Below are 24,033 nucleotides of genomic sequence, written 5' to 3' on the forward strand. Positions count from 1 at the left end.
TTCCTCCCACTTTCCCTGCCTCTTTGGACTGAGGCTGCAAAGGGCACTGGAGCTACCAGGGAGAAACACCCACCGCTCCCCTCCTTCCCTTCCCTTCCCTTGTACTCCCCACCCCTATTCCCGAGACACATTCCCTCTGGGAGCAGCTAGCGATGCAGAGGGACTGGAGAAATAGGAACTAAGATGCCCTATCAAACCTTTCTGTGGCCTGGAGCTGGGGGAGATGGTGCTTGTATCCATTTTCTGGGGTGCCAAATTCTTCAGGCTGCCTCTGAACTCATTCATTCACTAATTCAATTGTATTTATTGCGCCCTTACTGTGTGCAGAGTAATCAATCAATCGTATTTATTGAGCGCTTACTGTGTGCAGAGCACTGTACTAAGCGCTTGGGAAGTACAAGTTAGCAACACATAGAGACAGTCCCTACTGTACTAAGCGCTTGGGAAGTACAAGTTGGCAACATAACATAACTGGCGAGAAGCAACGTGGCTCAGTGGAAAGAGCCCGGGCTTTGGAGTCAGAGGTCATGGGTTCAAATCCCGGCTCCGCCAATTGTCAGCTGGGTGACTTCGGGCAAGTAATTTCTCTTCTCTGGGCCTCAGTGACCTCATCTGTAAAATGGGGATGAAGACTGTGAGCCCCCCGTGGGACAACCTGATCACCTTGTAACCTCCCCAGCGCTTAGAACAGTGCTTTGCACATAGTAAGTGCGTAATAAATGCCATCATTATTATTATTATTAACATATAGAGATGGGCCTTACCCAACAACAGGCTCACAGTCTAGAGCTCATACTCCTTGATTACCCTCCAGCATATGTTGCCAACTTGTACTTCCCAAGCGCTTAGTACAGTGCTCTGCACACAGTAAGCGCTCAATAAATGCGTTTGAATGAATGAACGAATAAATGAATTTCATTCAATCATTCAATCGTATTTATTGAGCGCTTACTGTGTGCAGAGCACTGTACTAAGCGCTTGGGAAGTACAAGTTGGCAACATATAGAGCCGGTCCCTACCTAACAGCGGGCTCACAGTCTAGAACTCATACACCTGGATTACCCTCCAGCATATGTTGCCAACTTGTACTTCCCAAGCGCTTAGTACAGTGTTCTGCACACAGTAAGCGCACAATAAATACGTTTGAATATTCCATTCATTCAAACGTATTTATTGAGCGCTTACTGTGTGCAGAGCACTGTACTAAGCGCTTGGGAAGTACAAGTTGGCAACATCTAGAGACTGTCCCTACCCAACAGCGGGCTCACAGTCTAGAACTCATTCCCCGTGATTACCCTCCAGCGCATGTTGCCAACTTGTACTTCCCAAGCGCTTAGTGCAGTGCTCCGCACACAGTGAGCGCTCAATAAATGCGTTTGAACGAACGAATGAATAAATGAATCCACTTGCGGCACCACCTCCTCTTCGTGGGAGGCCGGGGCAGACGGGAACGGGGTGGGAAGTGGGGAGAGATGGGTTGGCATGACAGAGCTAGGCAAGCTGGCAGCGACAACCGTTGCTAGGAAGCAGCAGCGGCAGTTTACAGTGTGATGTAATGAATTAACACACTGAATTATTTGCAGCGTGAAGCAACTTCGAACGCTCTTCCGCACAAAAGGGTCGCTGACCCCAGCAAACTCTCCCAGCCTTCCCAGTATTGTACGAGTTTTTGCCTTTCTCTATTCCTGTGGGGTAGTGAAAGGCCAGGGGAATAGTGGGAGAAAAAAAACATTCATTTAGCTCTCCCACCTAAAAATGCTCATCCAACCCACCCCGCATACTTAGCTCCTCTAATAATAATAATGGTATTTGTTAAGTGCTTACTATGTGCAAAGCACTGTTCTAAGCGCTCGCGGGGAGGATACAAGGTGATCAGGTTGTCCCACGTGGGGCTCACAGTCTTCATCCCCATTTTCCAGATGAGGTCACTGAGGCACAGAGAGGTTAAGTGGCCTGCCCAAGGTCACACAGCTAAGTGGCAGAGCAGGATTCGAACCCATGACCTCTGACTCCAAAGCCCGTTCTCTTTCCACGGAGCCACGCTGCTTCTCTAATAATAATGATGACATTAAGCGCTTACTATGTGCAAAGCACTGTTCTAAGCGCTGGAGAGGTTACAAGGTGATCCGGTTGTCCCACGGGGGGGCTCACAGTCTTCATCCCCATTTTACAGATGAGGGAACTGAGGCCCAGAGAAGTGAAGGGACTCCCCCAAAGTCGCGCAGCTGACAATGGGCAGAGCCGGAATTCGAACCCATGACCCCTGACTCCAAAGCCCGGGCTCTTTCCACTGAGCCACGCTCTAATGCCAATCTTCCTGCCCGTGCTCTTTCCACTGAGCCACGCTGCTTTCACAGATCAATCAATCAATCATATTTATTGAGCGCTTACTGTGTGCAGAGCACTGTACTAAGCGCTTGGGAAGTACAAGTCGGCAGCACGTAGAGACAGTCCCTACCCAACAGTGGGCTCACAGTCTAGAAACACAGTCACAGATGAGGTAACAGGCACAGAGAAATGAAGTGACTTACCCAAGGCCACACAGCAGCCAAGTAAGCACTTAATAAATACCGCTGATTGATTAATCCTGCCAGACCTCTGTGGATAGATAAGTATATCTCTCTATTCCGGGCCTTGAGTAATTAGGAGTTCCCAGCTACATATCTACACTCAGGGACTTTAGGCAGTAAGTTTATGGTTCACCCTAATGTCAATATTAGCCCACAGTGCGAGTGGCAGACCTAACGGGGTTGCTGGGAAGAAAACGTTGACTGAAGTAAATGTTTTCCTACAAAAGATCACATTGCTTTATTCCATTCTTGGGCCTTGGGTGGTCATAGGCCTGTCGAGAGCTGTTGTCCTTCTCAATCACTGGCATTTACTGGAAAAGGAGGAAAAGGAAAGGAGGTGTTGGTTTCCTTTTTGCCCCACAATGTCGCTTTCGCACTATCCCTCCTCCCCCTTCCCTTTCCTTCCCTTAAAGCCCACATTATTCTCCTCTCCCACCCCCTCCAGATTCTTGTAGCCATCATCTACCGCCCCCCGGCCCCACCTCCAACTTCTTTAACGATTTTGACCCCTTCCTCACCTTCCTTCTCTCCTTCTCCATGCCCACTCTGATCCTCGGAGACCTCAATATCCACATGGATAGCCCTAACGACTCCTCTGCCGCCCACCTTCTATCTCTCCTTGACGCTGCCAACCTCTTCCTCCACCCCACCTCGCCCACTCACCAACTTGGTCGTACCCTCGACCTCATCATCTCCTACCGCTGCACTGTGTCCACCCTCACCAACTCTGAAATCCCTCTCTCTGATCATAATCTTCTCACCTGCCTCCTCACTCGCACTCCTTTCCCCTGTAAATCCATATTGCTCCCTCACAGAGATCTCCGCTCTCTTGACCCCATCCATCTTTCTGAGCGCCTCACACCCCACCTCACCTCCCTCTCCTCTCTACCCAGTCTTGATGATCAGATTACTGCTCTCAACTCTACCCTTTCTACTCAGCTCGACTCCCTCGCTCCCCTTTCCCTTCGCCGCTCTCACACCACTAACCCACAGCCCTGGATCACTGCCACTGTCCACCTCCTTCACTCTTATGTTCGAACTGCCAAACGCTGCTGGCGAAAGTCTAAACACCATGCCGACCTCGTTCACTTCAAATTTATCCTTTCCTGCCTTAACTCAACCCTCTCCTCTGCCAGACAAAACTATTTCTCCTCCCTTATTGACACCCATGTCCATCATTTATTTATTGACTCATTTATTTATTTCACTTATACATACCTATTCTATTTATTTCATTTTGTTAATATGTTTGGTTTTGTTCTCCGTCTCCCCCTTCTAGACTGTGAGCCCACTGTTGGGTAGGGACTGTCTCTATATGTTGACAACTTGGACTTCCCAAGCGCTTAGTACAGTGCTCTGCACACAGTAAGCACTCAATAAATACAATTGATTGATTGATGAAGCGCTTACTATGTGAAAAGCCTGTTCTAAGCTCTGGGGAGGTTACAAGGTGATCAGGTTGTCCCACGGGGGGCTCACAGTCTTCCTCCCCATTTTACAGATGAGGGAACTGAGGCCCAGAGAAGGGAAGTGACTTGCCCAAAGTCTCACAGCTGACAATTGGCGGAGGCGGGATTTGAACCCACGACCTCCGACTCCCAAGCCCGGGCTCTTTCCACTGAGCCACGCTGCTTCTGAAGATTGTGAGCCCCCGCCATGGGACAACCTCATCACCTTGCATCCCCCAGCGCTTAGAACAGTGCTTTGCGCATAGTGAGTGCAAGCGCTTAGTACAGTGCTCTGCACACAGTAAGCGCTCAATAAATACGATTGATTGATTAATAAGTGCCATGTGAGCCCACTGTAGGGTCGGGACCGTCTCTCTATGTTGCCAACTTGGACTTCCCAAGCACTCAGTCCAGTGCTCTGCACACAGCAAGTGCTCAATCAATAATAATAATTGCATTTATTAAGCGCTTACTATGTGCCAAGCACTGTTCTAAGCACTGGGGAGGTTACAAGGGGATCAGGTTGTCCCACGGGCGGCTCACAGTCATCATCATCATCATCAATCGTATTTATTGAGCGCTTACTATGTGCAGAGCACTGTACTAAACGCTTGGGAAGTACAAACTGGCAACGTATAGAGACAGTCCCTACCCAACAGCGGGCTCACAGTCTAAAAGGGGGAGACGGAGAACACAACCAAACATACTAACAAAATAAAATAAATAGACTTCATCCCCATTTTCCAGCTGAGGGAACTGAGGCCCAGAGAAGTGACTTGCCCCAAGTCACCCAGCTGACAAGGCGGGATTTGAACCCACGACCTCTGGCTCCAAAGCCCGGGCTCTTTGCGTAGAGCCACGCTGCTTCTCATACGATTGAATGAATGAATCATCATCATCATCATCAATCGTATTTATTGAGCGCTAACTATGTGCAGAGCACTGGACTAAGCGCTTGGGAAGTACAAATTGGCAACATATAGAGACAGTCCCTACCCAACAGTGGGCTCACAGACTAAAAGGGGGAGCCGGAGAACAAAACCAAACATACTAACAAAATAAAATAGAATAGACTTCATCCCCATTTTCCAGATGAGGGAACCGAGGCCCAGAGAAGTGACTTGCCCCAAGTCACCCAGCTGACAAGCCGGGATTTGAACCCACGACCTCTGGCTCCAAAGCCCGGGCTCTTTGAGGGGAGCCCCGCTGCTTCTCATCCGATTGAATGAATCATCATCATCATCAATCGTATTTATTGAGCGCTTACTATCATCATCATCAATCGTATTTATTGAGCGCTTACGATGTGCAGAGCACTGTACTAAGCGCTTGGGAAGTACAAATTGGCAACATCTAGAGACAGTCCCTACCCAACAGCAGGCTCACAGTCTAAAAGGGGGAGCCGGAGAACAAAACCAAACATACTAACAAAAGAAAATAAATAGACTTCATCCCCACAGTCCCTACCCTACAGTGGGCTCACAGTCTAAAAGGGGGAGCCGGAGAACAAAACCAAACATACTAACAAAAGAAAATAAATAGACTTCATCCCCATTTTCCAGATGAGGGAACCGAGGCCCAGAGAAGTGACTTGCCCCAAATCACCCAGCTGACAAGGCGGGATTTGAACCCACGGCCTCTGGCTCCAAAGCCCGGGCTCTTTGCGTAGAGCCCCGCTGCTTCTCATCCGATTGAATGAATGAATCATCATCATCATCATCAATCGTATTTATTGAGCGCTTACTGTCATCATCATCAATCGTATTTATTGAGCGCTTACTATGTGCAGAGCACTGGACTAAGCGCTTGGGAAGTACAAATTGGCAACATCTAGAGACGGTCCCTACCCAACAGTGGGCTCACAGTCTAAAAGGGGGAGACGGAGAACACAACCAAACATACTAACAAAATAAAATCGACTTCATCCCCATTTTCCAGATGAGGGAACTGAGGCCCAGAGAAGTGACTTGCCCCAAGTCACCCAGCTGACAAGCGGGGATTTGAACCCACGACCTCTGGCTCCAAACCCGTTCTCTTTGAGGGGAGCCCCGCCGCTTCTCATACGATTGAATGAGTGAATCGTTATGATGCGGCCCACCACGGCTCGCTCGGGGAGGGGGCGGTGGAGGGATTCGAACCCACGTCCTGGGCCTCCGGGGGGGGGGGGTCGGCCGGCCTCCCTCCGGGCCCCTTGGGCTTCCTGGAAATGTGTGTTTCGTTTGGGGGGCTGGGGAGGGGGCGGGCCTGGGGCCGGGCTGGGGAGGGGCCTGGGGCCGGCCGGACCACAGCCGCCCCGGCCATGAAGCGACCGAGTAGACGCCTCCTGGCTCTCCTTTGGACCCTGCTCCTGCTGGGCCCCACTTGCTGCCCGGCGGGCCACTGTGAGTCCCTCCCTAGCCCCCTCTCCCCTTCCCCATCAATCAATCAATCAATCGTACTTATTGAGCGCTTACTACTGTGTGCAGAGCACTGTACTGAGCGCTTGGGAAGTCCAAGTTGGCAACATATACAGCCCAACAGTGGGTTCACAGTCTTCCACACTGCGCGACCCCGCGGGGGGGGGACGGGACCAACAGATTTGTCCTCCGTCTCCCCCTCCTACACTGTTGGGCCTAGCTGTTGGCGATTTGCACTTCCCGAGCGCTTAGTACAGTGCTCTGCACACAGTCAGCGCTCAATAAATCGGTATTGTTGTCCGGCTCCCCCTTCTAGACTGCGACCCGTTGTGTTGTCGATTTGCACTTCCCGAGCGCTTAGTACAGTGCTCTGCACACAGCGCTCAATAAATCGGTTTTGTTGTCCGGCTCCCCCTTCTAGACTGTGACCCGTTGTGTTGTCCATTTGCACTTCCCGAGCGCTTAGTACAGTGCTCTGCACATAGTCAGCGCTCAATAAATCGGTTTTGTTGTCCGGCTCTCCCTTCTAGACTGTGACCCATTGTGTTGTCGATTTGCATTTCCTGAGCGCTTAGTACAGTGCTGTGCACACAGCGCTCAATAAATCGGTTTTGTTGTCCGGCTCCCCCTTCTAGACTGTGAACCCCTTGTGTTGTCTATTTGCACTTCCCGAGCGCTTAGTACGCTGCTCTGCACTCTGTCGGCGCTCAATAAATCGGTTTTGTTGTCCGGCTCCCCCTTCTAGACTGTGAACCCGTTGTGCTGTCGATTTGCACTTCCCGAGCGCTTAGTACGCTGCTCTGCACACAGTCGGCGCTCAATAAGTCGCTTTTGTTGTCCGGCTCCCCCTTCTAGACTGTGAACCCCTTGTGTTGTCGATTTGCACTTCCCGAGCGCTCAGTACAGTGCTCTGCACACAGTCAGCGGACTGTGAACCCCTTGTGTTGTCGATTTGCACTTCCCGAGCGCTTAGTACGGTGCTCTGCACACAGTCAGCGCTCAATAAATCGGTTTTGTTGTCCGGCTCCCCCTTCTAGACTGTGAACCCGTTGTGTTGTCGATTTGCACTTCCCGAGCGCTTAGTACAGTGCTCTGCACACAGTCAGCGCTCAATAAATCGGTTTTGTTGTCTGTCTCCCCCTTCTAGACTTTGAACCCGTTGTTGGGTCCATCTGTTGTTGATTTGCACTTCCGAGCGCTTAGTACGGTGTTCTCTCCCTTTTAGACTGTGAGCCCACTGTTGGGTAGGGACCGTCTCTATATGTTGCCAATCTGTACTTCCCAAGCGCTTAGTTCAGTGCTCTGCACATAGTAAGCGCTCAATAAATACGATTGATTGATTGATTCTGCACACAGCGCTCAGTAAATCGGTTTTGCTGTCTCCCCTTTAATAATAATAATAATGATGGCATTTGTTACGCGCTTACTATGTGCAGAGCACTGTTCTAAGCGCTGAGCACTGTTCTAAGCGCTGAGCACTGTTCTAAGCCCTTTCTAGACTGTGAACCCATTATGTTGTCGATTTGCACTTCCCGAGCGCTTAGTACAGTGCTGTGCACACAGTCAGCGCTCAATAAATCGGTTTTGTTGTCTGTCTCCCCCTTCTAGACTGTGAACCCGTTGTTGGGTCTATCTGCTGTTGATTTGCACTTCCCGAGCGCTTAGTACGGTGCTCTGCACACAGTCAGCGCTCAATAAATAGGTTTTGCTGTCTGTCTCCCTCTTCTAGACTGTGAACCCTTTGTTGGGTCCATCTGTTGTCGATTTGCACTTCCCGAGCGCTTAGTACGGTGCTCTGAACACAGCGCTCAATAAATCGGTTTTGTTGTCTGTCTCCCCCTTCTAGACTGTGAACCCGTTGTTGGGCCCATCTGTTGTTGATTTGCACTTCCGAGCGCTTAGTACGGTGCTCTGCACACAGTCGGCGCTCAATAAATCGGTTTTGCTGTCCGTCTCCCCCTTCTAGACTGTGAGCCCACTGTTGGGTAGGGACCGTCTCTAGATGTTGCCAACTTGGACTTCCCAAGCGCTTAGTACAGTGCTCTGCACACAGTAAGCGCTCAATAAATACGATTGATTGATTGAACCCGTTGTTGGGTCGGGACCGGCCCTGTCTGTTGTCGATTTGCACTTCCCGAGCGCTTAGTACGGTGCTCTGCACACAGGAAGCGCTCAATAAATATGTTTTCTTTTGTTGTCCGTCTCCCCCTTCTAGACTGTGAACCCATTGTTGGGTCGGGACCGACTCTATCTGTTATCGATTTGGACTTCCCAAGTGCTCAGTACAGTGCTCTGCGCACAGTCAGCGCTCAATAAATTGGTTTTGTTGCCTGTCTCCCCCTTCTAGACTGTGAACCCGCTGTGTTGTCGATTTGGACTTCCCGAGTGCTTAGTACAGTGCTCTGCACACAGTCAGCGCTCAATAAATTGGTTTTGTTACAATAATAATAATAATAACAATGGTGGGGAAGCAGCGTGGCTCAGTGGAAAGAGCCCGAGCTTTGGAGTCAGAGGTCATGGGTTCAAATCCTGGCTCCGCCAACTGTCATCTGTGTGACTTGGGGCAAGTCACTTCACTTCTCTGGGCCTCAGTTCCCTCATCTGGAAAATGGGGATGAAGACTGCGAGCCCCCTGTGGGACAACCCGATCACCTTGTAACCTCTCTGGCGCTTAGAGCAGTGCTTTGCACATAGTAAGCGCTTAATAAGTGCTATCATTATTATTATTATTACTTGCTAAGCGCTTCCTATGTGCCCAGCACTGTTCTGAGCACAGGGGGAGATACAATAATAATAATAATAATAATAATGATAATGGCATTTGTTAAGCACTTCCTATGTGCCAGCACTGTTCTGAGCTCAGGGGGAGATATAGTAATATTAATAATAACGATGGCATTTGTTAAGCGCTTCCTATGTGCCAAGCACTGTTCTTAGTGCAGGGGGAAATACAATAATAATAATAATAATAATAATGGCATTTGTTAATCAATCAATCATATTTATTGAGTGCTTACTGTGTGCAGAGCACTGTACTAAGCGCTTGGGAAGTACAAGTTGGCAACATATAGAGACTGTCCCTACCCAACAGTGGGCTCACAGTCTAAAAGGGGGTGACAGAGAACAAAACCAAACATACTAACAAAATAAAATAAATAGAATAGATAGGTACAAGTAAAATACATAAATAAATAGAGTAATAAATATGTACAAACATATATACATATATACAGGTGCCAAGCACTGTTCTAAGCACTGGGGAGGATACAAGGTGATCAGGTTCTCCCCCGTGGGGCTCACAGGCTTCATCCCCATTTTACAGATGAGGGACCTGAGGCCCAGAGAAGCTAAGGGACTCGCCCAAAGATACAAGGGGATCAGGTTGTCCCACGTGGGGCTCACAGGCTTCATCCCCATTTTCCAGATGAGGGAACGGAGGCACAGAGAAGTCACGTGGCTTGGCCAGAGTCACACTTATTATTACTCAGGGCTCAGGAGGAGACGGCTCGTCTCGGTTGCCGGATTGCCCTTTCCAAGCGCTTAGTACAGTGCCTGGAACCCAGTGAGCACCCAGTAAATATGGCTGAATGAAGGAGAAAGGGAGGTGGGTGAGGAGGAGGAGGAAAAGGAAGAAGAGACACATAATAATAATAATAATGTTGGCATTTGTTAAGCGCTTACTATGTGCAAAGCACTGTTCTAAGCGCTGGGGGGGATACAAAGTGATCAGGTTGTCCCATGTGGGGTTCACAGTCTTAATCCCCATTTTACAGATGAGGTAACTGACACATGAGAAGCAGCATGGCTTAGTGGAAAGAGCAGGGGCTTGGGAGTCAGAGGGTGTGGGTTCTAATCCCAGCTCCGCCGCTTGGCTGCCGGGTGACCTTGGCCAAGTCACTTCACTTCTCTGGGCCTCAGTGACCTCATCTGGAAAATGGGGGAGGAAGACTGTGAGCCCCACGTGGGACAACCTGCTGACCTGGTTATCTACCCCTATAATAATAATAATGATGGCATTTAGTAAGCGCTTACTATGTGCAAAGCACTGTTCTAAGTACTGGGGAGGTTACAAGGTTGTCCCACGGGGGGCTCACAGTCTTAATCCCCATTTTACTGTGAGCCCACTGTTGGGTAGGGACTGTCTCTATATGTTGCCAACTTGTACTTCCCAAGCACTTAGTACAGTGCTCTGCACACAGTAAGTGCTCAATAAATACAATTGATTGATTGATTTTACAGATGAGGTAACTGAGGCACAACCCACTGTTGGGTAGGGACCATCTCTATATGTTGCCAACTTGTACTTCCCAAGCGCTTAGTACAGTGTTCTGCACATAGTAAACGCTCAATAAATGAATGAATGAACAGAGAAGTTAAGTGACCTGCCCACAGCTGACAATTGGAGGAGCCAGAATTTGAACCCACGACCTCTGACTCCAAAGCCTGGGCTCTTTCCACTGAGCCACGCTGCTTCTCTATTCTGTATTATTTACTCCTGTGCTTAGAACAGTGCTTGGCACATAGTAAGCACTTAACGAATACCATCATTATTATTATTATTATTATAAGACGAGGCTGCTTCTCTATTCTGTATTATCTACTCCTGTGCTTAGAACAGTGCTTGGCACATAGTAAGCACTTAACGAATACCATCATTATTATTATTATTATTATAAGACGAGGCTGCTTCTCTATTCTGTATTATCTACTCCTGTGCTTAGAACAGTGCTTGGCACATAGTAAGCACTTAACAAATACCATCGTCATTATTATTATAAGACGAGGCTGCTTCTCTATTCTGTATTATCTACACCTGTGCTTAGAACGGTGCTTGGCACATAGTAAGCACTTAACGAATACCATCATTATTATTATTATAAGACGAGGCTGCTTCTCTATTCTGTATTATCTACACCTGTGCTTAGAACGTGCTTGGCACATAGTAAGCACTTAACGAATACCATCATCATTATTATTATAAAACGAGGCTGCTTCTCTATTCTGTATTATCTACTTTGCTTAGAACAGTGCTTGGCACATAGTAAGCACTTAACGAATACCATCATCATCATCATCATTATTATAAGACGAGGCTGCTTCTCTATTCTGTATTATATACACCTGTGCTTAGAACGTGCTTGGCACATAGTAAGCACTTAACGAATACCATCATCATTATTATTATAAAACGAGGCTGCTTCTCTATTCTGTATTATCTATTCCTGTGCTTAGAACAGTGCTTGGCACATAGTAAGCACTTAACAAATACCATCATCATCATTATTATTATAAGACGAGGCTGCTTCTCTATTCTGTATTATCTACACCTGTGCTTAGAACGGTGCTTGGCACATAGTAAGCACTTAACGAATACCATCATTATTATTATTATAAGACGAGGAGGGGGATGAGTGGAAGGAGTGTGTGAGAATTATTATTATAAGATGAGGAGGGGGATGAGTGGAAGGAGTGCATGAGAGTACATGGATTATCCCAAGTCTGGTTTGGGGATCAATGACTCTCCCCCCTCCCTTCCTCTTTGAACCCTTAGCTCCTCTACTAGACGCCCCTGGCCCCTTGTGTGACTCGTGCACTTGGAGCCCTGGTTCTCTAAATGGCCAAACTAGCCAAGCATCGTGAGAAGTTTGGCCGTTGGTTTGAGATCACTCACTCAATTGTATCGATTGAGCGCTTACTGTGTGCAGAGCACTGTACTAAGCACTTGGAAAGTCCGATTCGGCAATAGAGACAATCCCTGCCCATAATTGGCTTACGGTCTAGAAGCGGGGAGACAGCAAAACAAGCCAACAGGCATCAAGTTCCTCGAGGCCAGGGATTTTTATTTTTATTTGTTAAGCGCTTACTATATGCAAAGCACTGTTCTAAGCACTGGGGAGGTTACAAGGTGATCAGGTTGTCCCACCGGGGGCTCACAGTTTTAATCCCCATTTTACAGATGAGGTAACTGAGGCCCAGAGAAGTTAAGTGACTTGCCCAAAGTCACACAGCTGACAGTTGGCGGAGCCGGGATTTGAACCTATGACCTCTGACTCCAAAGCCCGGGCTCTTTCCGCTGAGCCACGCTGCTTCTCAATTGAGGCTACCAACTCTTTTGTGCTGTAGTCTCCCAACCGAAGTGTACATCGCTTTGTACACAGTGGATGCTCGGGACATACCTTGTTCAGCAGGCCCCGCCTGTTGGTTATGTTGGATATGTTGCCAACTTGTGCTTCCCAAGCGCTTAGTACAGTGCTCTGCACACAGTAAGCGCTCAATAAATACGATTGATTGATTGGTTGGGCCCAAAATTGGTTGGCTGCTGCCCAAAGTTAGGAAATCAATTCGAACTTCATTTGCAAACTAGGAGTGGCAATTTAAACCTTGAATAAAGAACAAAACCTAAGGGTTCCTAGGGAGGCATCTTAGACTCCAAGTCCAAGGGATTCTCAGCCTTGACAGATGGAATAATTCGGTTTATCAAATCTAATTATTTCTCTCAGGAGGTTGGCTGACGTGCATCACTCTAAAGCTGATTACTTAGTGATGTTTTCTAAATAGGCAGGACCATGACTAGTCATCTACTGTTGGGTAGGGACCGTCTCTATATGTTGCCAACTTGTACTTCCCAAGCGCTTAGTACAGTGCTCTGCACACAGTAAGCGCTCAATAAATACGATTGAATGAATGAATGCATCTTGTGGCAGGGAATCAGTGGATTAGAACAGGAGACCTGAGCGTTGTGTTTGGGGCTACCAGTGGTCTTCAGGAAGCCTACTGCTCCAGAGGTTGTGGTCATCTCAGGGGGGCCTGAGTGTCCATTAGAGAAACATCGCTCACTGGCACGGTCCATCAGTATGGGGATGCTCTGAAGGTAAGAAGCCATCATCATTAGGAATAAATAATTTGAGCAGAAGTGATCAACTGGGAAAATCAGAGGAAAGGCAGGGCTGGTTTGGGACACGTTAGACAGCCCCACCATCCTTCCCGCCTCACAAGCCCGTTACCTTGGCATTTTCCTTGACTCATCTCTCTCGTTCAACCCACATATTCAATCTGTCACTAAACCCTGTGGGTTCGACCTTCACAACATCGCTACAGTCCTCCCATTCCTCCCCATCCAAACTGCTACCCAGTTGAAGCTTTGATCCTATCCCACCTTGATTACAGTGGTTTGCACATAGTGAGCGCTTAATAAATGCCATCATTATTATTATTATTACTGCATCAGCCTCCTTCTTGACCTTTCCTGGCTCCTGTCCCTCCCCGCCCCCCAACTCCAGTTGCTGCCCGGGTGATTTTTCTCCAAAAATGTTCAGTCCATGTTTCCCCACTTCTCAGGACTGTCCAGGAATTTCCGATCCACCTCATTGTCAAACGGAAACTCCTTATATTGGCTTTAAAGCTCTCCGTTACCTTGCCCCCTCCTACCTCACCTGGCTACTCTCCAAATATAACCCAGCCCACACACTTTGCTTGTCTAATGCCAACTTATTCACTGTACTTCTATCTTATCTACCTTCCCGCTGACCTCTCGACTCTGTCCTGCCTCTGGTCTGAAACACCCTCCCTCTTCTTAGCAATTAATTTCCCCACCTTCAACGCCCTCCCTCTTTTAAGCAGACAATTTCCCCACCTTCAAAGCCTTATTGAAAGCACATCTCCTCAAGATACCTTCCCCTACTAAGCCCTCATTTCCTCCCTGTATTCTCCCCTCCCTTAGCTCCATAGCACTTATATCCAAATCTGTAATTTATTTATTCATATTAACGTGTCTCCCCTGCTAGACCGTGAGCTCGTTACAGGCCGGGAATGTGTCTACCGACTCTGCTATACTGTATTCTCCCAAGCTCTTAGTACAGCACTCTGCACACAGTAACCACTCAGCAGATACAATTTATTATTACTATTTTAAGACACCCCAGATATTTAGATGAAATTGAACTCTTGGACTCACCATATAGTTATTTTTAATGCTAGAACCCTTGGATCTGACCATTCCTGAGGATAACTGAAGTCACCCTGAGTGTCCCGGAGCCACCATGGAGCAGATCTGGGCCTTTCACAGGCCAGAGTCATACTCCTAGAGTTTGCCAGAAGTTAAATGCTGTGCCATTTCATTCATTCATTCAATCGGATTTATTGAGTGCTTTTGATCTGCCTTTCACGGTGTTGCCGATATTACCATGGTGGGTCCGCAGGGTCGGCGTTCTGGAAAGCTAGATAGGAACTGGAAAAGACTAGAGGCCCGGAAGCTGGATGAGGAGATTACTGAAGTAATTATACATGAGATGATTAACAGTCTGACTAGGGCTGTGGCTGTGGGAGTGGAGAGGAATGGGTGGATCCAAAGGATCTTTCAACTGATAATTACTTTTTTAATTAAGTGGAAAATAGTCTTTCCCTCTGTGGAAAGCCATTTCTGCCCACTCAATCCTTAGTCTTTAGCTGACACATACTGTAGAAAAAAGCTTTGGGTAAATTTAATTGGAGACCCAAACCTGTGATTAACTGAGGGTGGAACAAACTTAGCAAACTGGTTTATTAGCAAATCTGTTTGAAAATTTAAGTACTGTAAAAATGATCTCATTGCCTTTGAGTGCCCAGAAGCTAACAGTTACTTTTATGCAGTGGGTACATGTAAATTTGTCTCTGTAATGGTTGCGGGGAACCCTCATTAGTAACCCAGAACCATTTGTTTTTTCTCTTTTACCTACTTGGCCTGGCTGAGTACCGTTCTCTGAAACGTTTTTCATCAGAAATATAGAAAGAATACATTAAAAGAATACCATCAGTGGTATGTTATATTTCCCTGATAAAGGAAATCATATCTAACGAGAAAGGAGCAGTTGAAGTGACAAATGTCCTGAAGAATGTTAAGGTGATACATTGGGAAAGCAACAGAGTGAAAAGGAAGCCAGCAGGTACTGCACACCTGCCATGTGCAAAAAAGCATAATGGGTGGTGGGTATTCAAATTAAACCTAATTCCTACCCTAGGTTAGGGAGCTATAACTCAGTACAATCAAGAAACGTACTTGATTACAAAATGCAATATTGTAAATATATGTGTTGATTGAGAGACAGTTGTGGGCCATACCCTCAGCCATAGATAATTTCGCCAGTCGGGAGGGTTCCTGAAGGTAGTGGGCTTAATCTGTGATTTAAACCCATTTTTATTTGTCCAGGAATTTATAAGTTCTAAGCTGAAAAATAGTGGCTTGGGGAAAGAAAAAAAATTCACCCAAATTTTTCAATATTCTATGAAAGCAGCCAGGGCTTCCTTTCGGAAGTTTCTCAAAGCTGTACTGCAAGGCATGATAATATTGCTTCACCCCAAATTTTATACCCAGTGACCTACCTGTGCTTTGCTACTAGAAAATGGAAAAAAAAAAGTTTTTAAAAGAGAGAAGGTATGTGGTATTGTGGGCAGGAGAGGAGAAAATAAATCACGCCGATAACACAACTTGGAAGGGGAGACATTAGGAGCAAGAGGGCCATTTGAAGATGAGCATGGCTGAAATGGAGAGCTTGGACTGAGGCAGACTAGGGAATAGCAAGATAATATGGTGGCGTCAGATGGTAGAGAACGTCCCTTCGTCCCTCATACCCTCAGCCCAACTCTCTCACACAAGGGCCCCCATGGCTCCTGTTTCCCTTGATCTTAGAGACAGAAACCATGAGCAACAGCAATGAGGACATGGCAGAGAGGGTGCTACAAGAACCTCCTCCATACAAGAACCTCCTCCATGATAATGATGGTATTTATGAAATATTTACCCTGTGCCGAACCCTGGAATGGATACAGTCCCTGTCCTACATAAGGCTGGCAGTCTGAGAGGGAGAGAGAACATGTATTTTCTCCCTATCTGAGAAATGAGAAAATCGAGGCCCAGAGAGGTTAAGAGACTTGCCCAAGGTAACACAGCAGGCAGGTGGCAGAGTCGAGATTAGAAGCTGGGTCCCCTAATTCCAAGTCCTGTGCATTCCCCACTAGACCAGGCTGTTAGTTCATGGAGCTTATAAGTACTGCTGTGATTTGCTTCATAAGGTCAACACCTTTAGTCGGTCAGAGAATTGCAATTTGAAAAATAGCCATGAACTTTGGACAGCAATGATACCCTTCTTGTTGAAAACAAAAAAAGTAATATCTCCCCTAGGCAGGCCACCATGCTCTGAGATAAAGTGACCCTATTATTCTCTCCCTGCTTGTTTTCTAAGCACACAAACATATTAGAATACCAAATTGAAGCCGTTACCAATGATCTGCCTCACTCCACAAGGAATTCGTCCTGCTAACTGAAGAAAAACCAATACAGAAAAGGTGTGCCTTCCAGTCCAGTGAGGTGGGATTCAGTCGCACTAGGAACATCTTTTTTTCTCAATTTAGACCAGCAACATTCAGTTGTTTGGGCCACTCTGAACAGATCAAGCATATGTATTTATTAAACTATCCTTAGTGACATTTACTGTCATGTTTTGTTACAGAAAAAAGGAGAATTAATTCGCTTGCAGTCTGGAGCACAGTAAGCGCTCAATAAATATGATTGATGATGATGACTCCCAGGCCCGTGCCCCAACCCCATGCAGCAGACAAATGGCAGCAAACTTTGTGACTCCCAGGCCCATGCCCCATCCCTATGCAGCAGAAGCCTTGTGACTATATTTTAGACTGTGAGCCCACTGTTGGGTAGGGACTGTCTCTATACGTTGCCAACTTGTACTTCCCAAGCGCTTAGTACAGTGCTGTGCACACAGTAAGCGCTCACTAAATATGATTGATGATGATGACTACCAGGCCCGTGCCCTAACCCCATGCAGCAGACAAATAGCAGCAAACCTTGTGACTACCAGGCCCATGCCCCGTCCCTATGCAGCAGAAACCTTGTGACTACCCTTTAGACTGTGAGCCCACTGTTGGGTAGGGACTGTCTCTATATGTTGCCAACTTGTACTTCCCAAGCGCTTAGTACAGTGCTCTGCACACAGTAAGCGCTCAATAAATATGATTGATGATGATGACTACTAGGTCCGTGCCCTAACCCTATGCAGCAGACAAATGGCAGCACACCTTGTGACTCCCAGGCCCATGCCCCATCCCTGTGCAGCAGAAACCTTGTGACTACCTTTTAGACTGTGAGCCCACTGTTCGGTAGGGACTGTCTCTATATGTTGCCAGCTTGTACTTCCCAAGTGCTTAGTACAGTACTCTGCACACAGTAAGCGCTCACTAAATATGATTGATTGATTGATCCCCATTTTACAGATGAGGTCGCTGAGGCACAGAGACTTAGACTGTGAGCCCACCGTTGGGTAGGGACTGTCTCTATATGTTGCCAACTTGTACTTCCCAAGCGCTTAGTACAGTGCTCTGCATACAGTAAGCGCTCAATAAATACGATTGATGATGATGACTACCAGGCCCATGGCCCATCCCTATGCAGCAGAAACCTTGTGACTACATTTTAGACTGTGAGCCCACTGTTGGGTAGGAACTGTCTCTATATGTTGCCAACTTGTACTTCCCCAGCCCTTAGTACCGTGCTCCGCACACAGTAAGCGCTCACCAAATACGATTGATGATGATGACTACCAGGCCCATGCCCCAACCCTATGTAGCAGACAAATGGCAGCAAACCTAGTGACTACCAGGCCCGTGCCCCGTCCCTATGCAGCAGAAACCTTGTGGCTGCCTCTTAGACTGTGAGCCCACTGTTGGGTAGGGACTGTCTCTATATGTTCCCAACTTGTACTTCCCAAGTGCTTAGTACAGTGCTCTGCACACAGTAAGTGCTCAATAAATACGATTGATGATGATGACTACCTGGCCCGTGCCCTAACCCTATGCAGCAGACAAATGGCAGCAAAGCTTGTGACTACCAGGTCCATGCCCCATCCCTATGCAGCAGAAACTTTGTGACTACCTTTTAGACTGTGAGCCCACTGTTGGGTAGGGACTGTCTCTATATGTTCCCAACTTGTACTTCCCAAGTGCTTAGTACAGTGCTCTGCACACAGTAAGCGCTCAATAAATACGATTGATGATGATGACTACCAGGCCCGTGCCCTAACCCTATGCAGCAAGTGGCAGCAAAGCTTGTGACTACCAGGTCCATGCCCCATCCCTATGCAGCAGAAACTTTGTGACTACCTTTTAGACTGTGAGCCCACTGTTGGGTAGGGACTGTCTCTATATGTTGCCAACTTGTACTTCCCAAGCGCTTAGTACAGTGCTCTGCACACAGTAAGCACTCAATAAATACGATTGATGATGATGACAACCTGGCCCGTGCCCCAACCCCATGCAGCAGACAAATGGCAGCAAACCTTGTGACTCCCAGGCCCATGCCCCGTCCCTATGCAGCAGAAACCTTGTGACTACCTTTTAGACTGTGAGCCCACTCTTGGGTAGGGACTGTCTCTATATGTTGTCAACTTGTACTTCCCAAGCGCTTAGTACAGTGCTCTGCACACAGTAAGGGCTCAATAAATACGATTGATGATGATGACTACCAGGCCCGTGCCCCAACCCCATGCAGCAGACAAATGGCAGCAAACCGTGTGACTACCAGGCCCATGCCCCATCCCTATGCAGCAGAAACCTTGTGACTACATTTTAGACTGTGAGCCCACTGTTGCGTAGGGACTGTCTCTATATGTTGCCAACTTGTACTTCCCAAGTGCTTAGTACAGTGCTCTGCACACAGTAAGCGCTCAATAAATACGATTGGTGATGATGACTACCAGGCCCGTGCCCTAACCCCATGCAGCAGACAAATGGCAGCAAACCTTGTGACTACCAGGCCCATGCCCCGTCCCTATGCAGCAGAAACCTTGTGACTACCTTTTAGACTGTGAGCCCACTGTTGGGTAGGGACTGTCTCTATATGTTGCCAACTTGTACTTCCCAAGCGCTTAGTACAGTGCTCTGCACACAGTAAGCGCTCAATAAATACGATTGATGATGATGACTACCTGGCCCGTGCCCTAACCCCATGCAGCAGACAAATGGCAGCAAACCTTGTGACTCCCAGGCCCATGCCCCATCCCTATGCAGCAGAAACCTTGTGACTACCTTTTAGACTGTGAGCCCACTGTTGGGTAGGGACTGTCTCTATATGTTCCCAACTTGTACTTCCCAAGCGCTTAGTACAGTGCTCTGCACACAGTAAGCGCTCAATAAATACGATTGATGATGATGACTCCCAGGCCTGTGCCCTAACCCCATGCAGCAGACAAATGGCAGCAAACCTTGTGCCTCCCAGGCCCATGCCCCATCCCTATGCAGCAGAAACCTTGTGACTACCTTTTAGACTGTGAGCCCACTGTTGGGTAGGGACTGTCTCTATATGTTCCCAACTTGTACTTCCCAAGCGCTTAGTACAGTGCTCTGCACACAGTAAGCGCTCAATAAATACGATTGATGATGATGACTCCCAGGCCTGTGCCCTAACCCCATGCAGCAGACAAATGGCAGCAAACCTTGTGCCTCCCAGGCCCATGCCCCATCCCTATGCAGCAGAAACCTTGTGACTACCTTTTAGACTGTGAGCCCACTGTTGGGTAGGGACTGTCTCTATATGTTGCCAACTTGTACTTACCAAGTGCTTAGTACAGTGCTCTGCACACAGTAAGCGCTCAATAAATACGATTGATGATGATGACTACCAGGCCCGTGCCCTAACCCTATGCAGCAGACAAATGGCAGCAAACCTTGTGACTACCAGGCCCATGCCCCAACCCTATGCAGCAGAAACCTTGTGACTACCTTTTAGACTGTGAGCCCACTGTTGGGTAGGGACTGTCTCTATATGTTGCCAAGTTGTACTTCCCAAGCGCTTAGTACAGTGCTCTGCACACAGTAAGCGCTCAATAAATACGATTGATGATGATGACTACCTGGCCCATGCCCCAACCCCATGCAGCAGACAAATGGCAGCAAACCTTGTGACTACGAGGCCCATGCCCCATCCCTATGCAGCAGAAACCTTGTGACTACATTTTAGACTGTGAGCCCACTGTTGCGTAGGGACTGTCTCTATATGTTGCCAACTTGTACTTACCAAGTGCTTAGTACAGTGCTCTGCACACAGTAAGCGCTCACTAAATATGATTGATGATGATGACTACCAGGCCCGTGCCCTAACCCCATGCAGCAGACAAATGGCAGCAAACCTTGTGACTACCAGGCCCATGCCCCGTCCCTATGCAGCAGAAACCTTGTGACTACCAGGCCCATGCCCCGTTCCTATGCAGCAGAAACCTTGTGACTACCTTTTAGACTGTGAGCCCACTGTTGGGTAGGGACTGTCTCTATATGTTGCCAACTTGGACTTCCCAAGCGCTTAGTACAGTGCTCTGCACACAGTAAGCACTCAATAAATACGATTGATGATGATGACTACCAGGCCCGTGCCCCAACCCCATGCAGCAGACAAATGGCAGCAAACCTTGTGACTACCAGGCCCATGCCCCATCCCTGTGCAGCAGAAACCTTGTGACTACCTTTTAGACTGTGAGCTCACTGTTGGGTAGGGACTGTCTCTATATGTTGCCAGCTTGTACTTCCCAAGCGCTTAGTACAGTACTCTGCACACAGTAAGCGCTCACTAAATATGATTGATTGATTGATCCCCATTTTACAGATGAGGTCGCTGAGGCACAGAGACTTAGACTGTGAGCCCACTGTTGGGTAGGGACTGTCTCTATATGTTGCCAACTTGTGCTTCCCAAGTGCTTAGTACAGTGCTCTGCATACAGTAAGCGCTCAATATATACGATTGATGATGATGACTACCAGGCCCATGGCCCATCCCTATGCAGCAGAAACCTTGTGACTACATTTTAGACTGTGAGCCCACTGTTGGGTAGGGACTGTCTCTATATGTTGCCAACTTGTACTTCCCCAGCCCTTAGTACCGTGCTCTGCACACAGTAAGCGCTCACTAAATACGATTGATGATGATGACTACCTGGCCCGTGCCCCAACCCTATGTAGCAGACAAATGGCAGCAAACCTTGTGACTCCCAGGCCCATGCCCCGTCCCTATGCAGCAGAAACCTTGTGACTACCTTTTAGACTGTGAGCCCACTGTTGGGTGGGACTGTCTCTATATGTTGCCAACTTGTACTTCTGAAGCGCTTAGTACAGTGGTCTGCACACAGTAAGCGCTCAATAAATACGATTGATGATGATGACTACCAGGCCCGTGCCCTAACCCTATGCAGCAGACAAATGGCAGCAAAACTTGTGACTACCAGGCCCATGCCCCGTCCCAATGCAGCAGAAACCTTGTGACTACCTTTTAGACTGTGAGCCCACTGTTGGGTAGGGACTGTCTCTATATGTTGCCAACTTGTACTTCCCAAGCGCTTAGTACAGTGCTCTGCACACAGTAAGCGCTCAATAAATACGATTGATGATGATGATGATGATGGAGCGTACTTGACTTATTTGCATCGCTAATTCCAAGGTCTGCGATTTGAAGTAGACTATATTATGTCCACTTCTATCAGTGTTAAGGTTTACTCCCTGGTAGCAGAGGAGTTGTTAATACTAATTGTAATAATAATAGTATTTTAAAAGTGTTTAGTATGAGCCAATCAATCAAGCAAGGACTACTAGAAGCAGCATGGCTCAGTGGAAAGAGCCCATTCTTGGGAGTCAGAGGTCTTGGGTTCTAATCACGACTCCGCCACTTGTCTGCCATGTAACTTTGGGCAAGTCACTTCACTTCTCTGTGCCTCAGTTCCCTCATCTGTAAAATGGGGAAGAAGACGGTGAGCCCCACATGGGACAACCTGATTACCTTGTATCTACCCCAGCACTTAGAACAGTGCTTCGCACATAGTAAGCACTTAATAAATACCATCATTATCATTATTATAAGCAGTGTGGCCTAGTGGAAGGAGCACGGTCCTGGGACCGGGGTTCTAATCCCAGCTATGCCACTTGTCTGCTGTGTGACCTTGGACAAGTCACTTAACTTCTCTGGGTCTCAGGTCCCTCATCTATAAAATGGAAATTCAATACCTGTTCTCTCTTGGACTTAGACTGAGCGTCCCATGTGGGAACTGATTACTGTGTATCTACCCCAGTGCTTAGTACAGTGTTTGAAACATAGTAATCACTTAACAAATGCCACTATTTTTATTATTATTATTATTGTTTTAATGGACCCTGGAGGGGAATGACTGTGGCGTAAATGCAGCAGGGGCCAAGGGGATCTCCTAGAAACAACCTTTCTTCTTTGTTGATTTTGGTACTATGTAACATACATCTAAAGATAATAATAATAATAATAATATTGTTATGTATTTACTTACTGTGTGCCAAGAACTGTAGTAAGTGCAGAGGTAGGTACAAGAAAATTAGGTTAGACACAGTTCCTGTCCCATATGGGGCTCACAGTCTCAGCGAGTAGGGAAAGTGGGGGAGCGGGGGCGGAGAGAATGGGTATTTAATCGTCATTTTACAGATGAGGAAACTGAGGCTCAGAGAAGGTCAAACATGTCCCCAGACTCCCAAGCCTGTTGTGTGGAGTGGGAGGAGGTTGCCATGACAGTCACAAGTTGCCCAGAATTGGTCCTTAAAGCAGTTTGGGCACCCATAGTTAGCCATACTCAAAAATGAAAAGTGGGCACCTAATCTTGTTATTACATTATGCCCTTTGGGAGGAGCATTAACTCTCTCAAACACTTAGGAAATCATTTGTTGCACTGCAGCAATTTATGCAAAAATAGGTTGCAAAGTTCTAAATGCAGCCCCCAGGGTCAGGAAGAGTTAATGGTACTTTCAAAGTGCTTAACTTTCAACCACTGAGTAAATCTAGTCTGTGGGAGAATTAGGCTCATTGATCTTTATCTGCCAGTGTGTTGCTCAATTGTAGAGCATTTTCTAGTTTCTTTCAAAAATATTTATGGCCTCCAACAGGGAACAAGCTGCATTTCAAACCCAACATAAACAGTGTGAGTCTGGAGAACAAGCAACACAAATGAGAAGTCATGTCAGTAAAGCCCCATCAAACAACCCAGACCAAAACAACCCACACTGGTGCTGTAACACACAGCACCAGAGTCAGGGACAAATTGAGGGCCTGTGGAAGCAGATGTCAAAGAGAAAGTAGAGAAAAGAGAAAATAATAATAATAATGATAGCATTTATTAAGTACTTACTATGTGCACAGCACTGTTCTAAGCGCTGGAGAGGTTACAAGATGATCAGGTTGTCCCATGTGGGGCTCACAGTCTTAATCCCCATTTTCCAGATGAGGTAACTGAGGCACAGTGAAGTTAAGTGACTTGCCCAAAGTCACACACCTGACAATTGTTGGAATTTGAACCCATGACCTCTGACTCCGAAGCCCGTGCTCTTTCCACTGAGCCACGCTCACATCTCCTCCAATCAATCAATCAATCGTATTTATTTGGGAATTTATGTGTGCAGCACACTATACTAAGTGCTTGGGAGAGTCCAGATATAAAAGAGTTGATAGAAACGGTCTCTGCGCACAATGAGTTGACCGTCTAGAGGACGAGGAAAAGCCTGCAGCAGCCGCTATTCCCAGGGGTCATCCATCCGAGTACTAACCAGTTCTGACCCTTTTTAGTTTCTCTGATCAGA

General features: G+C 47.4%; 1 protein-coding gene across 1 annotated transcript in view; it reads left to right on the top strand.

Annotated features, from left to right (window-relative positions):
- Positions 1-6,317: 6,317 nt before the first annotated feature.
- PROS1 (protein S) overlaps positions 6,318-24,033 on the top strand; it is a 64,855-nt gene continuing 47,139 nt past the window's right edge. Inside the window, exon 1 of the mRNA XM_038766163.1 lies at positions 6,318-6,399. Coding sequence (XP_038622091.1) covers positions 6,318-6,399 — 82 coding nt within the window. The remainder of the gene's footprint in view (positions 6,400-24,033) is intronic.

The sequence above is a fragment of the Tachyglossus aculeatus genome, chromosome 24, assembly GCF_015852505.1.
Source record: "Tachyglossus aculeatus isolate mTacAcu1 chromosome 24, mTacAcu1.pri, whole genome shotgun sequence".
Lineage (NCBI taxonomy): Eukaryota > Metazoa > Chordata > Mammalia > Monotremata > Tachyglossidae > Tachyglossus > Tachyglossus aculeatus.